At 41.0% G+C, this 19,413-nt stretch overlaps 1 protein-coding gene across 1 annotated transcript in view; it reads right to left on the bottom strand.

Moving 5' to 3' along the window:
- LOC149451697 (adhesion G protein-coupled receptor A3-like) overlaps window positions 1-19,413 on the bottom strand; it is an 892,717-nt gene that overhangs the window by 813,311 nt on the left and 59,993 nt on the right. Inside the window, exon 2 of the mRNA XM_089690279.1 lies at window positions 1,763-1,834. Within this exon, the coding sequence (XP_089546405.1) occupies window positions 1,763-1,834 (72 nt within the window). The remainder of the gene's footprint in view (window positions 1-1,762; window positions 1,835-19,413) is intronic.

Below are 19,413 nucleotides of genomic sequence, written 5' to 3'. Positions count from 1 at the left end.
TGTACATAAAAGATTCTATATTTACTCACAGATTGCTAAAGACAATGGTGGTAGAATTAAGATAAACAAAATGACCCAGATATAGACCAGCCACCCCCATAATAGCAATGTACAGGGTTTTCTTTCTACTGGATTGTGGTTCATTCTTATTGATTTGACCCACTTGGGAGCATTGTTTTTATTGTACTACCTATTGTGTGTATATTTTCCAATTTGTTGCCTTGCTACTTAGGTTTGTGCCTGTCTCTCTTTGTTTGCGAGTCCATAACAATGCCTGTAGCTGTAAACAATGCAAAGGGGAAGGTTGATGCCACTGGAGCTTGCAGAAGAGACGGTGAGATTCATGTTAAATTTGATTATTTTAAGTAAAGAAAAACGGCACTTACCTGACTGGAGAAATGAGAATCACAGGGTGTTTTGTGCAGGTGGCTAGGAGGAAGTGGGTTCCTACTGAAGATCATTCGGAGCTTAGCAAGCTCTAGACAAGTTTCTAACGCTCTCCCTCCAATGGGCCTCATTCATTTGTTTCCTCCCTATTCTTCTTCATTTTTAATGTTGGTTCCTTTAGGATAGTTTGGTGATATTGCACTTTTTGTCTGTGGTAAATTTTCTTAATTTAACTGTCATAGCAGTGGGCAGGGATCTCTGGGTCTTTGAAGTAAGCTCTGGTTAAGATTTTTGAAGAACCATGGATTGTACACATCCAAGGTGTCCCTGGCCAAAATTAGGCTATGTTGGCAACATTGTGGTGATTCGGTTGTATCTTTGGTAGTTTGCTGGTTAATTGTCTCCAAGGCAGTATAGCAATGGCCAGGGGCCTTTAAAGGAATTTTTGTTGCGTATATAGCCAATTTTCAGATAAGTGCCTTCAAAGAACTTAGCCTAGGTTAGAGGTCAGTTTTCATACATAACTTGTTATGTGTTTTTTATTTTTGTAATCATTGCTTGTTGTCTTGATTTACATTAAAAAATGGCTGCTATAGACATTCAACTCCAAAGAAATAATGGTTGTCATCTGGTTAATTTGGGAAGGGCTGGGGGTAATTTTTGGTAAATTTGGAGTGTGAAAAAAAGCTGTAAGCCTCAATATCTGCAGTCCCTCAGTCATGGATCACACAATTCTTACTATATATTGGGACATCAGGATCAGCGCATCAACAACATTGTAGAACAATTAAAATAAAAAAATAAAAAATAAAAAGATTTGTATATTATAAAACTGCTAAGCTTAGCATATTACATGTAATCTAGCATATGTGGTCTGTCCCAGGTGTGCATATTATTTCAAATCTAATATGCCAAGATAAGCAAAGCTCACCAGAAAATCTATTCCTGCTAAGCAGCCATATGTATAATTCCTTATAATGTAACTGTGCCCCAGTACTACATTATGTGATCATCACATTGGGGTCTATTGAAGAGAAGCTTCTCTTCTGAGCTGTAATAAAAGCCTCAGGTTTCTATTTATACAGAAATGACTTTCCAAAGAAATCCCAATGTATTTACAAGATGTTCAATTTTTTTATTACATTCCGTTGAGGATACTTTCTGTCTTTTTATCTCTTTACTTTTGTGTGTTTGTAGTTCTGTTTTTTTTCCTCCTGAACTTTCTGGTTCATGACAATGTTTATATAAGTTGGACAATCTGAAACAGTGACAAGTGAAATGCATTTCGCATTGTGATCCCAGTAAACTTTATAAGCAATTCATTTTCAGCCATTTTTCAAACCAAAGAAATGCTCAGAATAATATTCCTACTCACAGCTTCTCCAGGGAGCTCAGTCCAAAAAAAGCTCTGTTCTTTACCAGCGATATCTTGTTATTGCTCAGAATCCTGTAAATATACAACAAGAAACTCTTGGTAAATTAAAACTGCTGCACTCTATAAATTGTTTTTCCATTTCATAGTCATATTGACCTACACATTTCCCAATATTTAACTTTTTTGAACTGGAAGAGTCTTAATGGTAGATGTATCCAAGCAACCCACCCGCCTTAGGTAAAAGATAACGGTGCCATTTTCTATAAGGACTCAGATACAAGGTGCCTTGGCCTTTGTGTTTTTATGCCCTGAGAGTGGCTGGAAACATGGGATAGGCATCTCATCACAGTTCTCATATCCCAGCACAATTTTTGAGAGCTTGAACAGCTCTTCGGAAGCAGATCTACAGTCAGGTCCATAAATATTGGGACATCGACACAATTCTATCATTTTTGGCTCTATACACCACCACAATGGATTTGAAATGAAACGAACAAGATGTGCTTTAACTGCAGACTGTCAGCTTTAATTTGAGGGTATTTACATCCAAATCAGGTGAACGGTGTAGGAATTACAACAGTTTGCATATGTGCCTCCCACTTGTTAAGGGACCAAAAGTAATGGGACAATTGACTTATCAGCTGTTCCATGGCCAGGTGTGTGTTATTCCCTCATTATCCCAATTGTAATGAGCAGATAAAAGGTCCAGAGTTCATTTCAAGTGTGCTATTTGCATTTGGAATCTGTTGCTGTCAACTCTCAAGATGAGATCCAAAGAACTGTCACTATCAGTGAAGCAAGCCATCATTAGGCTGAAAAAACAAAACAAATCCATCAGACAGATAGCAAAAATATTAGGCGTGGCCAAAACAACTGTTTGAAACATTCTTAAAAAGAAGGAACACACCGGTTAGCTCAGCAACACCAAAAGACCTGGAAGACCACGGAAAACAACTGTGGTGGATGACCAAAGAATTCTTTCCCTGGTGAAGAAAACACCCTTCACAACAGTTGGCCAGATCAAGAACACTCTCCAGGAGGTAGGTGTATGTGTGTCAAAGTCAACAATCAAGAGAAGACTTCACCAGAGTGAATACAGAGGGTTCACCACAAGATGTAAACCATTGGGGAGCCTCAAAAACAGGATGGCCAGATTAGAGTTTGCCAAACGACATCTAAAAAAGCTTTCACAATTCTGGAACAACATCCTATGGACAGATGAGACCAAGATCAACTTGTACCAGAGTGATGGGAAGAGAAGAGTATGGAGAAGGAAAGGAACTGCTCATGATCCTAAGCATACCACCTCATCAGTGAAGCATGGTGGTGGTAGTGTCATGGCATGGACATGTATGGCTGCCAATAGAACTGGTTCTCTTGTATTTATTGATGATGTGACTGCTGACAAAAGCAGCAGGATGAATTCTGAAGTGTTTTGGGCAATATTATCTGCTCATATTCAGCCAAATGCTTCAGAACTCATTGGACGCTGCTTCACAGTGCAGAAGGACAATGACCCAAAGCATACTGCAAAAGCAACCAAAGAGTTTTTTAAGGGAAAGAAGTGGAATGTTATGCAATGGCCAAGTCAATCACCTGACCTGAATCTGATTGAGCATGCATTTCACTTGCTGAAAACAAAACTGAAGGGAAAATGCCCCAAGAACAAGCAAGAACTGAAGACAGTTGCAGTAGAGGCCTGGCAGAGCATCACCACGGATGAAACCCAGCGTCTGGTGATGTCTATGCATTCCAGACTTCAGGCTGTAATTGACTGCAAAGGTTTTTCAACCAAGTATTACAAAGTGAAAGTTTGATTTATGATTATTATTCTGTCCCATTACTTTTGGTCCCTTAACAAGTAGGAGGCACATATGGAAACTGTTGTAATTCCTACACCGTTCACCTGGTTTGGATGTAAATACCCTCAAATTAAAGCTGACAGTCTGCAGTTAAAGCACATCTTTTTTGTTTCATTTCAAATCCATTGTGGTGGTGTATAGAGCCAAAAATTTTAGAATTGTGTCAATGTCCCAATATTTATGGACCTGACTGTAGATTTGTGGATTGGCAACATAGATCGATGCTGAGTGTCATGCTTCACATGACTGTCATATTGACTGTCATATGCCTTTAAGAGTTTCTATATTTTGTTTTTGCTCCTCCCTTTCCTTTGGTTTAGTTAATGCTGTATAGATAGAACTCCCCCTTTCCCAGAAATGTATTGCAGCTCTAGCCTCATGTCATGGAGCAGGAAACATTATGATCTTTTGACCTATCGAATGCTCATTGTTGTAAGATTCTCTCAGTTTATGGAATAAACTTCACAAGATCTACAAGATGTCTTATCGATTGAGTCACTGACTGTACTATCCAGCTGAGGTTGAAGTTATCGCTATATCATCACAACTGTAAGTTACAGAGATCACACTATCAATGCTTAGATTGGAGAGACAGAACACTGAGAGAAGCCAGGGATAATGCAGGATTTCCATAAACAGGATAATAACTTTGCCTTTATTGTAAAACAGAACTTTTTTATAAGCCTAGACGAATTCATATCCTCTACAAACTTAAGTCCTCATGCACACTGGACGTTTTTACATCTGCTGTTTTTGGCTTTTGACATTTTTTTCTACAGCCAGTTAACCCCCCAGCATATTATCCTATGTGTCCATGCACACATAGACTGTAATCAACTTTTTTTTGGCAGGGGCATTTTTTGGCTGGAAGAAAACCCCAGAACTAGTGGGTTTCTAGAGGAGTTTTTTAGCTGTAAAAACGCTCTAACGCTAAAAAACATGGTAAAATTGGCGCAAACCAGCGTTTTTGGAGTTTTTTTACCCCCAAAAAATTATTTTTTTGATTAAAAAAACTCTAAAAAACGCAAACGCGAAAAAATGGAGCAAAATGCTAATACAAAAACGCTAAAAAATACTGAAAAACTCATGTTTATAATGTGACTTTACACAGCTAACGTTACCAGTGTTAATAAAACGCCCCGTGTGCATGGAGCCTAACTGCTAAGTTGTGCCATACCTATGAGCTCATCAAATACATAAGAACTGCCATAGCCACAAGATACAGGGGTGCTGACAGAGAATCTGAGTTCGAGTAGAGTCTGATTTGCTGGCTCTGTCTTCAGTACCCACATGACTAGCCACTGTGGCTGTCTTTAGGCACTGGCAGCTGGCGGACAGCTTGAAACCTCTCTTAGTTGTTAGTTGTAAATAATAGAAGGCTTTGTAAAAAGTCTACCTTTGCAACATGGTTTATGTCCATATTCTACATAATAATACTGCATGAAGGTGAATATTCTAGAATTCTAAATTAAAGAATGTCTACTCCCTACCTTGAAGTATATGTGAACCCTCACCTTGTAAAACAACCCATTCACTTTGAAATAGAAATGAAAGGCAAAACATTTGTGTATATGTAGCACCCTCCTAGTTTAGCTAGGGGGAGCTAGACCCAAATGGCTAGAGAGGAGCTGATTAGAAGCTCAGGTGAGATAGTCAGAGGGATCAAATTCTGGTTAGGACTGAGAGACTCTGCAGGCCAGCCCCTCTGGAATTTTCCCCTGCTCTGAGGTTTTCAGAGAAGGGCCTTGGAGGCAATGGGTGGTTCTGAGAGGTGGTTGGCTGCACTTTTGAGGGACCTCAGCAAATCCCCAACAGGAAGCTTGGCAGGGGGCTGGACTCCTTTCAAAGTGTTGGAGCGTGGTGGTGGAAGAGGAGTGAGAAGCAGGAAGATGTGAGGCTGAAGGAGGAAGGCTGCCATGAGGCCTAGTGGGATGGGGTGTCAGGAATGGACTGGCCAGCAATAGTGGGACTCAGCTGCCTTATGAGCTGCAGTACCAGGGCTGGCCAGCGGGTGCTCCCAGCAATCAGAGACTCAACCTTGCAGCCAGTCAAACACCTGGAACTAATTATACTGGTGTATTTAAGGGACATTCAGACCTGCAGACTCTGCCTTGGTGTTGTGTTTCTCTTGGGCCCTGTATCCTGTTCCTGCTCTCTGTTCCTGTCTGATTCTCTGCTGACCCTGCTCTGATCCCTGGCTTGTCTGACCATTCTCCTCTGCCTTACCCTCTGTACCACGCTGCCCGCTACCTGCTGAACCTGGCCTGTGACCCCGACCATTCTCCGCTTGCTCCCCCTGTACCTACCTGCCCGACTGATATTGACCCGGCCTGCCTGACGACGCTTGCATTGTATGTACTGTTATCTGTGGGTGGTTGGTTGGTTTGTTTGCACTGTGTTATGTTTTAGTATTGCACTGCGTTTATGTTTGTATGGTTAGTGTTAATAAATTACATTGTTTATAACATATCTGAAGTCTGCGTTTCCCTGCGTCAGTCACACACCTCTGGTCATACCCGGGAGCCCTGACATTGGGCCTGCCTGTGAGCCTGGAGCTGGAAAGAAGGAAACCTCAGTACTCACAGGACACACCTGTATGGCAGGAAAGGAGCAGCCCAGCTGATAGGCCTGGTAGTAGCATCCATTCTGCAAGTGGTACAGGAGAGGATCTGAGTGAGTACACCTACACCCCCTGGGTGGATAAGGGAAGGAGGACTCTGGTGGGAAACTTGATTAGCCCTTTGCTAGTGACTGTGCACCTTAATTAAGGGAACAGGAGCCAGATCCCCTGCTCAGGGAGAAAATCTTCAGATTGCTGAGTTAAGGGGAGTTCAAGAGTCTGGGGTAGTACAACTGGAGCTCCTGGCTAGCAATCCAACAGAGAATGTGTGTCAGGGAGATGAAGCTGTGAATAGTTCAGGAAGTTATCCTCAGATTTTAGTTCCCTTGGGCATCTTATACATCCCTAAACCCTATCCAAGTGTAATCCCCTCAATAACACAACAAAACCAATGCTCGATTTCTGTGGATGAAAGCAGTGTAGAAAATGCTAACTGACTGGCTGTGCAGGACTATAGGGGGACCCAAATTCATCAGAAATCCCTAAGGGGATAGTGCTACATATACATAAAGAAAAAATTAGAAGTACCTTTTTTTCTTTTTTTTTTTTATAAGTGATCACTAGAGATGAGCGAATCGAACTAGGCGAACCGGAATTCGAGTCGAATTTCAGGAAATATTCGATTCGTGTCGAAACCGAAATTTTGCCTACTTCGGGTGCGCGAATCGAACATTTCCCGATCAGCCGGCAAAAGTGTCCCTGCAGTGAGCTCCGCTATTTCTGACAGTTCTCTGACAGAAGGAACACATGTTTAGCGGTTGAAACATTGTATCTATTAGTTTACATTTAGGATACAGATGTTTCAACCACTGTACATGTGAAGAAGTTGTGAGAGAACTGTCAGAAATAGAGGAACTCTGCACATACACTTTTTGCCGGCTTGGAATTATTCTTCTTTTCATCCTACTTCTTCTTCTTCTTCATCCTCAGAAGAAGAGGATGAGGATGAGGATGAAGAAGAAGAAGAAGAAGAAGAAGAAGAAGTAGGATGAAAAGAAGAATAATTCCAAGCCGGCAAAAAGTGTATGTGCAGAGTTCCTCTATTTCTGACAGTTCTCTCACAGCTTCTTCACATGTACAGCGGTTGAAACATCTGTATCCTAAATGGAAACTAATAGATACAATTTGTATCTATTAGTTTCCATTTAGGATACAGATATTTCAACCGCTGTACATGTGAAGAAGCTGTGAGAGAACTGTCAGAAATAGAGGAACTCTGCACATACACTTTTTGCCGGCTTGGAATTATTCTTCTTTTCATTCTTCTTCTTCTTCCTCATCCTCATCCTCATCCTCATCCTCTTCTTCTGAGGATGAGGATGAAGAAGAAGAAGAAGAAGAAGTAGGATGAAAAGAAGAATAATTCCAAGCCGGCAAAAAGTGTATGTGCAGAGTTCCTCTATTCTGCAGATACACTTAGAGGAGCTCTGCAGATACACTTAGAGGAGCTCTGCACATACACTTTTTGCCGGCTTGGAATTAATCTTATTTTCATCCTACTTCTTCTTCTTCTTCTTCTTCTTCTTCATCCTCATCCTCAGAAGAAGAAGAGGATGAGGATGAGGATGAAGAAGAAGAAGAAGAAGTAGGATGAAAATAAGAATAATTCCAAACCGGAAAAAAGTGTATGTGCAGAGCTCCTCTAAGTGTATCTGCAGAGCTCCTCTAAGTGTATCTGCAGAATAGAGGAACTCTGCACATACACTTTTTGCCGGAAACCGCTGTATGGAGTGAATGTCCCAGAACTGTCAGAAATAGACTATTTATGACAGTTCTGGGACATTCACTGCATACAGCTGTTTTAACCGCTGTATGGAGGGAATGTCATGGAACTGTCAGAAATAGACTATTAATGACAGTTCTGGGACTGTCCTTCAATGCAGCGGTTGAAACATTGTATGTATTTGTTTCCATAAATGGATCCATTTATGGAAACAAATACATACAATGTTTCAACCGCTGCATGGAAGGACAGTCCCAGAACTGTCATTAATAGTCTATTTCTGACAGTTCCATGACATTCCCTCCATACAGCGGTTAAAACAGCTGTATGGAGTGAATGTCCCAGATCTATCAGAAATAGACTATTTATGACAGTTCTGGGACATTCACTGCATACAGCTGTTTTAACCGCTGTATGGAGGGAATGTCATGGAACTGTCAGAAATAGACTATTAATGACAGTTCTGGGACTGTCCTTCCATGCAGCGGTTGAAACATTGTATGTATTTGTTTCCATAAATGGATCCATTTATGGAAACAAATACATACAATGTTTCAACCGCTGTATGGAAGGACAGTCCCACAACTGTCATTAATAGTCTATTTCTGACAGTTCCATGACATTCCCTCCATACAGCGGTTAAAACAGCTGTATGGAGTGAATGTCCCAGATCTATCAGAAATAGACTATTTATGACAGTTCTGGGACATTCACTGCATACAGCTGTTTTAACCGCTGTATGGAGGGAATGTCATGGAACTGTCAGAAATAGACTATTAATGACAGTTCTGGGACTGTCCTTCAATGCAGCGGTTGAAACATTGTATGTATTTGTTTCCATAAATGGATCCATTTATGGAAACAAATACATACAATGTTTCAACCGCTGCATGGAAGGACAGTCCCAGAACTGTCATTAATAGTCTATTTCTGACAGTTCCATGACATTCCCTCCATACAGCGGTTAAAACAGCTGTATGCAGTGAATGTCCCAGATCTATCAGAAATAGACTATTTATGACAGTTCTGGGACATTCACTGCATACAGCTGTTTTAACCGCTGTATGGAGGGAATGTCATGGAACTGTCAGAAATAGACTATTAATGACAGTTCTGGGACTGTCCTTCAATGCAGCGGTTGAAACATTGTATGTATTTGTTTCCATAAATGGATCCATTTATGGAAACAAATACATACAATGTTTCAACCGCTGCATGGAAGGACAGTCCCAGAACTGTCATTAATAGTCTATTTCTGACAGTTCCATGACATTCCCTCCATACAGCGGTTAAAACAGCTGTATGGAGTGAATGTCCCAGATCTATCAGAAATAGACTATTTATGACAGTTCTGGGACATTCACTGCATACAGCTGTTTTAACCGCTGTATGGAGGGAATGTCATGGAACTGTCAGAAATAGACTATTAATGACAGTTCTGGGACTGTCCTTCCATGCAGCGGTTGAAACATTGTATGTATTTGTTTCCATAAATGGATCCATTTATGGAAACAAATACATACAATGTTTCAACCGCTGCATGGAAGGACAGTCCCGGAACTGTCATTAATAGTCTATTTCTGACAGTTCCATGACATTCCCTCCATACAGCGGTTAAAACAGCTGTATGCAGTGAATGTCCCAGATCTATCAGAAATAGACTATTTATGACAGTTCTGGGACATTCACTGCATACAGCTGTTTTAACCGCTGTATGGAGGGAATGTCATGGAACTGTCAGAAATAGACTATTAATGACAGTTCTGGGACTGTCCTTCCATGCAGCGGTTGAAACATTGTATGTATTTGTTTCCATAAATGGATCCATTTATGGAAACAAATACATACAATGTTTCAACCGCTGCATGGAAGGACAGTCCCGGAACTGTCATTAATAGTCTATTTCTGACAGTTCCATGACATTCCCTCCATACAGCGGTTAAAACAGCTGTATGCAGTGAATGTCCCAGATCTATCAGAAATAGACTATTTATGACAGTTCTGGGACATTCACTGCATACAGCTGTTTTAACCGCTGTATGGAGGGAATGTCATGGAACTGTCAGAAATAGACTATTAATGACAGTTCTGGGACTGTCCTTCCATGCAGCGGTTGAAACATTGTATGTATTTGTTTCCATAAATGGATCCATTTATGGAAACAAATACATACAATGTTTCAACCGCTGCATGGAAGGACAGTCCCAGAACTGTCATTAATAGTCTATTTCTGACAGTTCCATGACATTCCCTCCATACAGCGGTTAAAACAGCTGTATGGAGTGAATGTCCCAGATCTATCAGAAATAGACTATTTATGACAGTTCTGGGACATTCACTGCATACAGCTGTTTTAACCGCTGTATGGAGGGAATGTCATGGAACTGTCAGAAATAGACTATTAATGACAGTTCTGGGACTGTCCTTCCATGCAGCGGTTGAAACATTGTATGTATTTGTTTCCATAAATGGATCCATTTATGGAAACAAATACATACAATGTTTCAACCGCTGCATGGAAGGACAGTCCCAGAACTGTCATTAATAGTCTATTTCTGACAGTTCCATGACATTCCCTCCATACAGCGGTTAAAACAGCTGTATGGAGTGAATGTCCCAGATCTATCAGAAATAGACTATTTATGACAGTTCTGGGACATTCACTGCATACAGCTGTTTTAACCGCTGTATGGAGGGAATGTCATGGAACTGTCAGAAATAGACTATTAATGACAGTTCTGGGACTGTCCTTCCATGCAGCGGTTGAAACATTGTATGTATTTGTTTCCATAAATGGATCCATTTATGGAAACAAATACATACAATGTTTCAACCGCTGCATGGAAGGACAGTCCCAGAACTGTCATTAATAGTCTATTTCTGACAGTTCCATGACATTCCCTCCATACAGCGGTTGAAACCGCTGTATGGAGTGAATGTCCCAGAACTGTCAGAAATAGACAGAAACTGTCACAGAACTGTCCTTCTTCTCATCCTTCTCCTTCTTCTCATCCTTCTTCTCATCCTTCTTCTCATCCTTCTCCTTCTTCTCATCCTTCTCCTTCTTCTCATCCTTCTCCTTCTGCTCATCCTTCTTCTCATCCTTCTCCTTCTTCTCATCCTTCTCCTTCTCCTTCTTCTCATCCTTCTCCTTCTCCTTCTTCTCATCCTTCTCCTTCTCATCCTTCTCCTTCTCCTTCTCATCCTTCTCCTTCTTCTCATCCTTCTCCTTCTTCTCATCCTTCTCCTTCTCCTTCTTCTCATCCTTCTCCTTCTCCTTCTCATCCTTCTCCTTCTTCTCATCCTTCTCCTTCTCCTCATCCTTTTTCTTCTCATCCTTCTCCTTCTCCTTCTTCTCATCCTTCTCCTTCTTCTCATCCTTCTCCTTCTTCTCATCCTTCTCCTTCTTCTCATCCTTCTCCTTCTTCTCCTTCTTCTCATCATTCTCCTTCTTCTCATCCTTCTCCTTCTTCTCATCCTTCTCATCCTTCTTCTCATCCTTCTTCTTCTCATCCTTCTCCTTCTTCTCATCCTTCTCCTTCTCCTTCTTCTCATCCTTCTCCTTCTTCTCATCCTTCTCCTTCTTCTCATCCTTCTCCTTCTCATCCTTCTCCTTCTCCTTCTTCTCTTCCTTCTCCTTCTTCTCATCCTTCTCCTTCTTCTCATCCTTCTTCTTCTCATCCTTCTCCTCCTTCTTCTCATCCTTCTTCTCATCCTTCTTCTTCTCATCCTTCTCCTTCTTCTCATCCTTCTCCTTCTCCTTCTTCTCATCCTTCTCCTTCTTCTCATCCTTCTCCTTCTTCTCATCCTTCTCCTTCTTCTCATCCTTCTCCTTCTTCTCATCCTTCTCCTTCTCCTTCTTCTCTTCCTTCTCCTTCTTATCATCCTTCTCCTTCTTCTCATCATTCTCCTTCTTCTCATCCTTCTCCTTCTTCTCATCCTTCTTCTTCTCATCCTTTTCCTTCTTCTCATCCTTCTTCTTCTCATCCTTCTTCTTCTCATCCTTCTCCTTCTCATCCTTCTCTTTCTTCTCATCCTTCTCCTTCTCCTTCTTCTCATCCTTCTCCTTCTTCTCATCCTTCTCCTTCTCCTTCTTCTCATCCTTCTCCTTATTCTCAGCCTTCTTCTTCTCATCCTTCTCCTTCTCATCCTTCTCCTTCTCATCCTTCTCCTTCTTCTCATCCTTCTCCTTCTTCTCATCCTTCTCCTTCTCCTTCTTCTCATCCTTCTCCTTCTCCTTCTTCTCATCCTTCTCCTTCTCCTTCTTCTCATCCTTCTCCTTCTTCTCATCCTTCTCCTTCTTCTCATCCTTCTCCTTCTTCTCATCCTTCTCCTTCTTCTCATCCTTCTCCTTCTCCTTCTTCTCTTCCTTCTCCTTCTTATCATCCTTCTCCTTCTTCTCATCATTCTCCTTCTTCTCATCCTTCTTCTTCTTCTCATCCTTCTTCTTCTCATCCTTTTCCTTCTTCTCATCCTTCTTCTTCTCATCCTTCTTCTTCTCATCCTTCTCCTTCTCATCCTTCTCTTTCTTCTCATCCTTCTCCTTCTCCTTCTTCTCATCCTTCTCCTTCTTCTCATCCTTCTCCTTCTTCTCATCCTTCTCCTTATTCTCAGCCTTCTTCTTCTCATCCTTCTCCTTCTCATCCTTCTCCTTCTCATCCTTCTCCTTCTTCTCATCCTTCTCCTTCTTCTCATCCTTCTCCTTCTCCTTCTTCTCATCCTTCTCCTTCTCCTTCTTCTCATCCTTCTCCTTCTCCTTCTTCTCATCCTTCTCCTTCTTCTCATCCTTCTCCTTCTTCTCATCCTTCTCCTTCTCCTTCTTCTCATCCTTCTCCTTCTCCTCATCCTTTTTCTTCTCATCCTTCTCCTTCTCCTTCTTCTCATCCTTCTCCTTCTTCTCATCCTTCTCCTTCTTCTCATCCTTCTCCTTCTTCTCATCCTTCTCCTTATTCTCAGCCTTCTTCTTCTCATCCTTCTCCTTCTCATCCTTCTCCTTCTCATCCTTCTCCTTCTTCTCATCCTTCTCCTTCTTCTCATCCTTCTCCTTCTCCTTCTTCTCATCCTTCTCCTTCTCCTTCTTCTCATCCTTCTCCTTCTCCTTCTTCTCATCCTTCTCCTTCTTCTCATCCTTCTCCTTCTTCTCATCCTTCTCCTTCTCCTTCTTCTCATCCTTCTCCTTCTCCTCATCCTTTTTCTTCTCATCCTTCTCCTTCTCCTTCTTCTCATCCTTCTCCTTCTTCTCATCCTTCTCCTTCTTCTCATCCTTCTCCTTCTTCTCATCCTTCTCCTTCTTCTCCTTCTTCTCATCATTCTCCTTCTTCTCATCCTTCTCCTTCTTCTCATCCTTCTCATCCTTCTTCTCATCCTTCTTCTTCTCATCCTTCTCCTTCTTCTCATCCTTCTCCTTCTCCTTCTTCTCATCCTTCTCCTTCTTCTCATCCTTCTCCTTCTCATCCTTCTCCTTCTCCTTCTTCTCTTCCTTCTCCTTCTTCTCATCCTTCTCCTTCTTCTCATCCTTCTTCTTCTCATCCTTCTCCTCCTTCTTCTCATCCTTCTTCTCATCCTTCTTCTTCTCATCCTTCTCCTTCTTCTCATCCTTCTCCTTCTCCTTCTTCTCATCCTTCTCCTTCTTCTCATCCTTCTCCTTCTTCTCATCCTTCTCCTTCTTCTCATCCTTCTCCTTCTTCTCATCCTTCTCCTTCTCCTTCTTCTCTTCCTTGTCCTTCTTATCATCCTTCTCCTTCTTCTCATCATTCTCCTTCTTCTCATCCTTCTCCTTCTTCTCATCCTTCTTCTTCTCATCCTTTTCCTTCTTCTCATCCTTCTTCTTCTCATCCTTCTTCTTCTCATCCTTCTCCTTCTCATCCTTCTCTTTCTTCTCATCCTTCTCCTTCTCCTTCTTCTCATCCTTCTCCTTCTTCTCATCCTTCTCCTTCTCCTTCTTCTCATCCTTCTCCTTATTCTCAGCCTTCTTCTTATCATCCTTCTCCTTCTTCTCATCATTCTCCTTCTTCTCATCCTTCTCCTTCTTCTCATCCTTCTCCTTCTTCTCATCCTTCTCCTTCTCCTTCTTCTCATCCTTCTCCTTCTCCTTCTTCTCATCCTTCTCCTTCTCCTTCTTCTCATCCTTCTCCTTCTTCTCATCCTTCTCCTTCTTCTCACCCTTCTCCTTCTCCTTCTTCTCATCCTTCTCCTTCTCCTTCTTCTCATCCTTCTCCTTCTCCTTCTCCTTCCTCATCTCCAAGGGCATTTAAATTAAAGGTACAGTGTTCTGCACTAATTTAAAGGCTCTCTGAAGCCTAGAAACCCTTTAAATAAGTCATCTTCGTAGCGGAGAAATTCGCATCGAATCGAATTTCACACTGGAATTCGCCGAATCAGCCGAATCGAATTTTTCATTTCTTCGCTCATCTCTAGTGATCACATACTCTCTGTTTTCAGCTGCATAAGGAGCTCGGAGAGCAGGATGAGTTCTAAGCAGAGCTAGAGAACTGACTAAGCAGTGCTCTCATGCATAGTGTGGTCAATTTTTAATAGGAAAGCAGAGGGACTGGCAGGAACACGAGATTTCACACAAAGGAAGCAATACAAAGAGAACAGGATACTTTCTCATACAAGTACATGGTACAGCAGGCACATATCAGGAATATGAAATACTGGGTTACATATTCTTTAATTTTTTTAAGCCTTAGTAATTCTCTTGATTATTTTAAAAAGTTCAGCAGTGTGCCTGTCCAATGGGCTCCCCTTAGCCATATACCATTGTGTACCAATGCCATATGAGCAGGTGCATATCCCCGTTTTGATTTTGTGGATGCCCCGTGATGCCTTGTCCTCTCTGTGGACTCCAGGCTGTAAGTGTATGCAGGTAGTATGCAACCTAGTGTGAGAACATTGCTTTGGGTGTTTCTCAGGGAACATGGTCATACTAGGACCAGAAGTCTGAAAACAGGCAAGGTCAGTGGGTGAAAAGAGTGGAGGGCAATCTACTATGTTGTATTTGATTTTCATTTTTAACTTAAGGTTTAGTCATGTGATGAATTCATTTCCAGGGTGTAATAATTTGCAACAAACTATGTCAGTTTTATTTAGCTGAAAAATGGAAATAGAAAGCACGTAGATGCAGAGAATATAAAATAATACAGTACATTGTTTACAAATAGTTTCCTGTTCAACATTATCTTCAGAACCCCTGCACTGCACTGCAACAGTATACCCCACGATTTCTCAACATTTTGTACCCCATAGGAACCCCTAAAATAATTCTAAGGTCTTGGAGAACCTTATTAAGACCAATAAATCAGGGTTCAATGGGGAAAATGATAATTTTCGTGGTAAGTCAAACAAATGAAACCTGTACAGTGGTGGTCAGAATACCACCCTTAAATACAACTAAAAAGGTCATTGGCGTCTTGCTGCTGACTTTGCCACATGGTCTTTGTTCCAAAACTATGTAGATAATTGAGCCACAGTTCAAGGAATTCCTAGTAACCTTTTGAGGAACTCTAGGGGTTTTACAGAACCCTGGTTGGGAATGGCTTGTGTAGCCAATAGAATGTGCTAATAGTAAACATCTATGCATGGAGCTAAGTTCCAATCAAGAAACTTTGCAAAAATAAAAATCACAAAAAATTTATTTCTTCATAAAATGTATACAGTTTTCATTAGGCATAATGTAAAACATACTGAAAAACAAATTTTGGGTTTACATACACTTTACTTTCCTTGTCCATCCAGGGTCAGTCTTTTGAGCACCTTGCTCTTTTTAGTTTGGAAACGTGAGTTCAAATGCTTTTCCAGGATTTCTGTACTTTTATGTCAGTCACTCAGATTTTCCCTCCTTCTTCCCTCTTCTCCTTAATTGGGTCAATTATTTCCAAATGAATAAAAAATGTTGTTCTTAATTAGAAGGGAAATCTTTAAGCTATAAGAAACCATTTAAGCTTTTCCAGAACCAGTCGGCAATTATCCGCAAAGCTTTCTCATTTTTCTAAATTCAGCTGAAATATTTAATGATTTGTCATAAATTACAGGAATTGTTACTACAAGAAAGAATAAATGATTTATAACTTGCATTGTAAGGAGCAGTTATGAAATGTTAGGCTCTAGGTGAGATGGGAATATTCTTGATATGGTTTCTTTCCCTCTGCTGGCAGTGTAGCACAGTGAAAAGTTTATAGGTCAGGTTATTGTAAATGGATTTTACATAATACATTACTGTTTTATACCTGTTAACAAAATACATAGTGCTTTGACAAAACAATGCTGGAAAAAAACAAAAATCCCATATTTCTGACTCCTAGACTACATACTATTTCCAGCATTTAGGTTGGGTAATTCACCTGTCAGAAAAAGTGAAAAAGCACACTACACCCTCCCTAACCGCTTGGATGCTGCTGTACTTACCTCCATGGATGATGAGGTGTCAGTGCCCATGCAGCCAGTGTACTGGTCTGGGGATTTGAAATCTCCAAGCTTCTCCCCCTTCTTTCTGCTGGGCTTTCAGGATAGATCAGAGTGAGCACAGAGAATTACTCTGATCAGTTCTGGAAGTCTTGCAGAAAAAGCTCATCACCCACAGACTCAAGGAGGTAAGTACAGTTGGGACTGGAGCACTGTAGGGTGTCGGAGTTTTAGTTCACCTTTTCATTATTTTCTGAAAAGGTGAACAAACTCTTTAACTATATGAGTACCAGTCTGCAATGCTCCTTCATTACCAGGCCATTTTCAGTTTTCAGTGTTGTTTCTGTCTCACTGTTGAGTGAGTGAGGGCAGGCAGTCATTTTGTTTTATTGTATAAAGGAACTGAAATAATCAAATACTTCCAAATAGTCTCTATATGAATAACGAATCCACCTGAAATATTGAAGCCGAAAACTAACATATAGTAATCATCTGGAAAAACTGCATCTTTTTTAGAATCCATCCAGACCAATGAGTATACAAAATGAATGCTGACGATACTAAACTAATTTCCGAAAAGGGATTGGTTCAACATAACGAATATGATGAAGTGAAATTCATTAATGAATAAATTCATCCAAAACATAATGAAACGAAAATATCCAGTGTGTACATGTCTAGTCCTATGCTCTGTGTACTCCAACAGGTTTTCTAAGCTGCCTAGGTAGCTGGGAAGGGGGCCTTTCACAGTCATTACTTCATTGATTATACTCTTATAAACCAAAAGGCCGGGGGCGTGGTTTCCACATGGCGCCGAGCGGCTGCATCTAAAGACAGCTCCAGCCGAGGATCAGCATAACACTGTTAACATGCCATCCTGCTCTTCCAGTTCATGATCCATGAGGGGCAAATGCTCTGGAAGACACCTGGCCTCTAAGCTACCCTCCTCTGGCTTCATTAAATGATCTTTGGCTGTGGACCAGGCCTACTTCTGTGAGCTGCCAATACAGGCCAGATCCCCAAGGCCAAATAGATCCACCTTGCTGCACGTCGCTTCAGAGTTCCCCAGCCTCCTCTTTCAGCTCAGAGTGTCCAGAAGACCGCAGTCCTGAAATGTTGTTGCTAACTAGAGATCTAAAGAGAGAACTTTCAGGGATGTTCCAGGGTCTAGAGAAATCCATTAAAAAAGAGATGTCGGCTGTCCGCTCTGTTCTCTCTCACCTGTTGATCAGAGTGGAGGTCTCTGACAAATGCCAAGATGTACTAGAGGAAGCCATTAAGAAATGCCAAGACCGTGTGACACAGCTTGTGGTGGTACACAGAGCAGCCCTCTATAAATTAGAGGTTTTGGAAAATAGGAACCGGAGAAATAACATTCATCTCCATGGTCTCCCTGAGGCAACTAAAGACTCGGATCTTCTTGAAACAGCAAGAGGTATTTTTAATGCTATTCTGGAGCAACCAGATTCCGCTATGATACGGATCGATAGAATCCATAGAGCTCTGCGACCCCACTATCCCTCTATGGAATTTCCACTTGATGTCATTGGCGGCTCTACACTTGAGGATTGCCTCTCGGGGATCAGGAAGGAATTTTTCCCCCTGCAGGAGCAAATTGGATCATGCTTTGCTGGCCTTCCTCTGCATCAGTTGTGGGTATAGAATTATAACTTTTTTTTTTGGTTGAACTGGATGGACTTTTGTCTTTTTTTTCAGCCAGACTAACTATGAAAAGAGAACAAAAATACTTGAATATCTTAAATAAGCCCACCTTCCCCAGCTTTCAAAAACAGCTCTCCAAAAACTAGAAGCTGACTTTACTGAGGAGGAATTCTGTGTAGCACTGAAATCTACCCCTTCTGGTAAGGCTCCTGGTCCAGACAATTTTACTATTCTCTACTATAAAAAATTTAGAGATATTTTGATCCCTCATTTAATTTCACTTGCAAATTGTATAGTGGGGGGAGAGCCTCTACGCCCTGAATGTTTAACTGTGCATATTACAGTTATTCCAAAGCCTGGGAAGGATCCCACTTGCTGTGGAAGCTACTGTCCAATATCTTTACTTAACACAGATATTAAGCTTTATGCCAAGGTTCTGGCTAACAGAATACTCCCCCTTCTCCCATCATGGGTTAAACCAGACTGATGTGGCTTCATCCCTGGTTGTGAAGCCAGAGACAATTCTCTTCAGACGTTATCTCTAATCTCCTATGTCAGACAATGCTCCCAGCCCACCCTGTTGCTTTTTACTGATACTGAGAAGGAGTTCGATAGGGTGGGGTGGACTGGGACTATCTCAAGACCACTCTAAAATTTTTTGTCCTTGGTCCTAAGATGCTACATATAATCTCCTCGTTATGTACGAGTCCTACCGCCCGAATACGTATTAACGGTTTGCTAAGCAAATCTTTCCCACTTAATAATGGTACCAGACAAGGGTGTCTGTTATCACCACTCTTATTCGCTATTACATTAGAACCCTTTCTCTCTAATATCAGAAATAATTCTAACATAAATGGTGTTACTATAAAGAACACGACCCATAAATTTGCTACATATGCTGATTATATTTTATTTTATGTACAGCAACCAAGGATCACCTTACCGAATTTAATGGCCTCCCTTCAGACATTTCAGTCTTTGTCCAATTTCAAAATGAACATGTCTAACTCGGAAATCCTTAACCTATCAATCTCACCATCTGAAGTCAAAATTTTCATTGGCAACTTCGTATATTGAAATATCTAGGAGTATACTTAACACCACGCTTAACTAGTTTATTTAAACATAATTATCCTCCCTTACTTATTTAAGTTAAAACAGATCTCCAAAAATGGTCCTTTTTATGTCAAATCAATGTAGTCAAAATGAATGTCTTACCCAGATTTCTCTTTTTATTCCAGATGCTTCCCCTCGGGGTACCCATTGGGTTCTTTACTACCTTACAATCTTTAATTTTTCATTATATATATGGAAAGGCAAAAGATCAAGAATCTCCAGTGACGTCCTATATCATTCTAAAAGGACAAGAGGTTTATCT

Source organism: Staurois parvus, unplaced genomic scaffold (assembly GCF_062004578.1).
Source record: "Staurois parvus isolate SC_StPar_1 unplaced genomic scaffold, SC_StPar_1.0 ptg000525l, whole genome shotgun sequence".
Taxonomy (NCBI): domain Eukaryota; kingdom Metazoa; phylum Chordata; class Amphibia; order Anura; family Ranidae; genus Staurois; species Staurois parvus.
The sequence above is the reverse complement of the archived record's forward strand: the minus strand, read 5'-3'. Positions and strand labels throughout refer to the sequence as shown.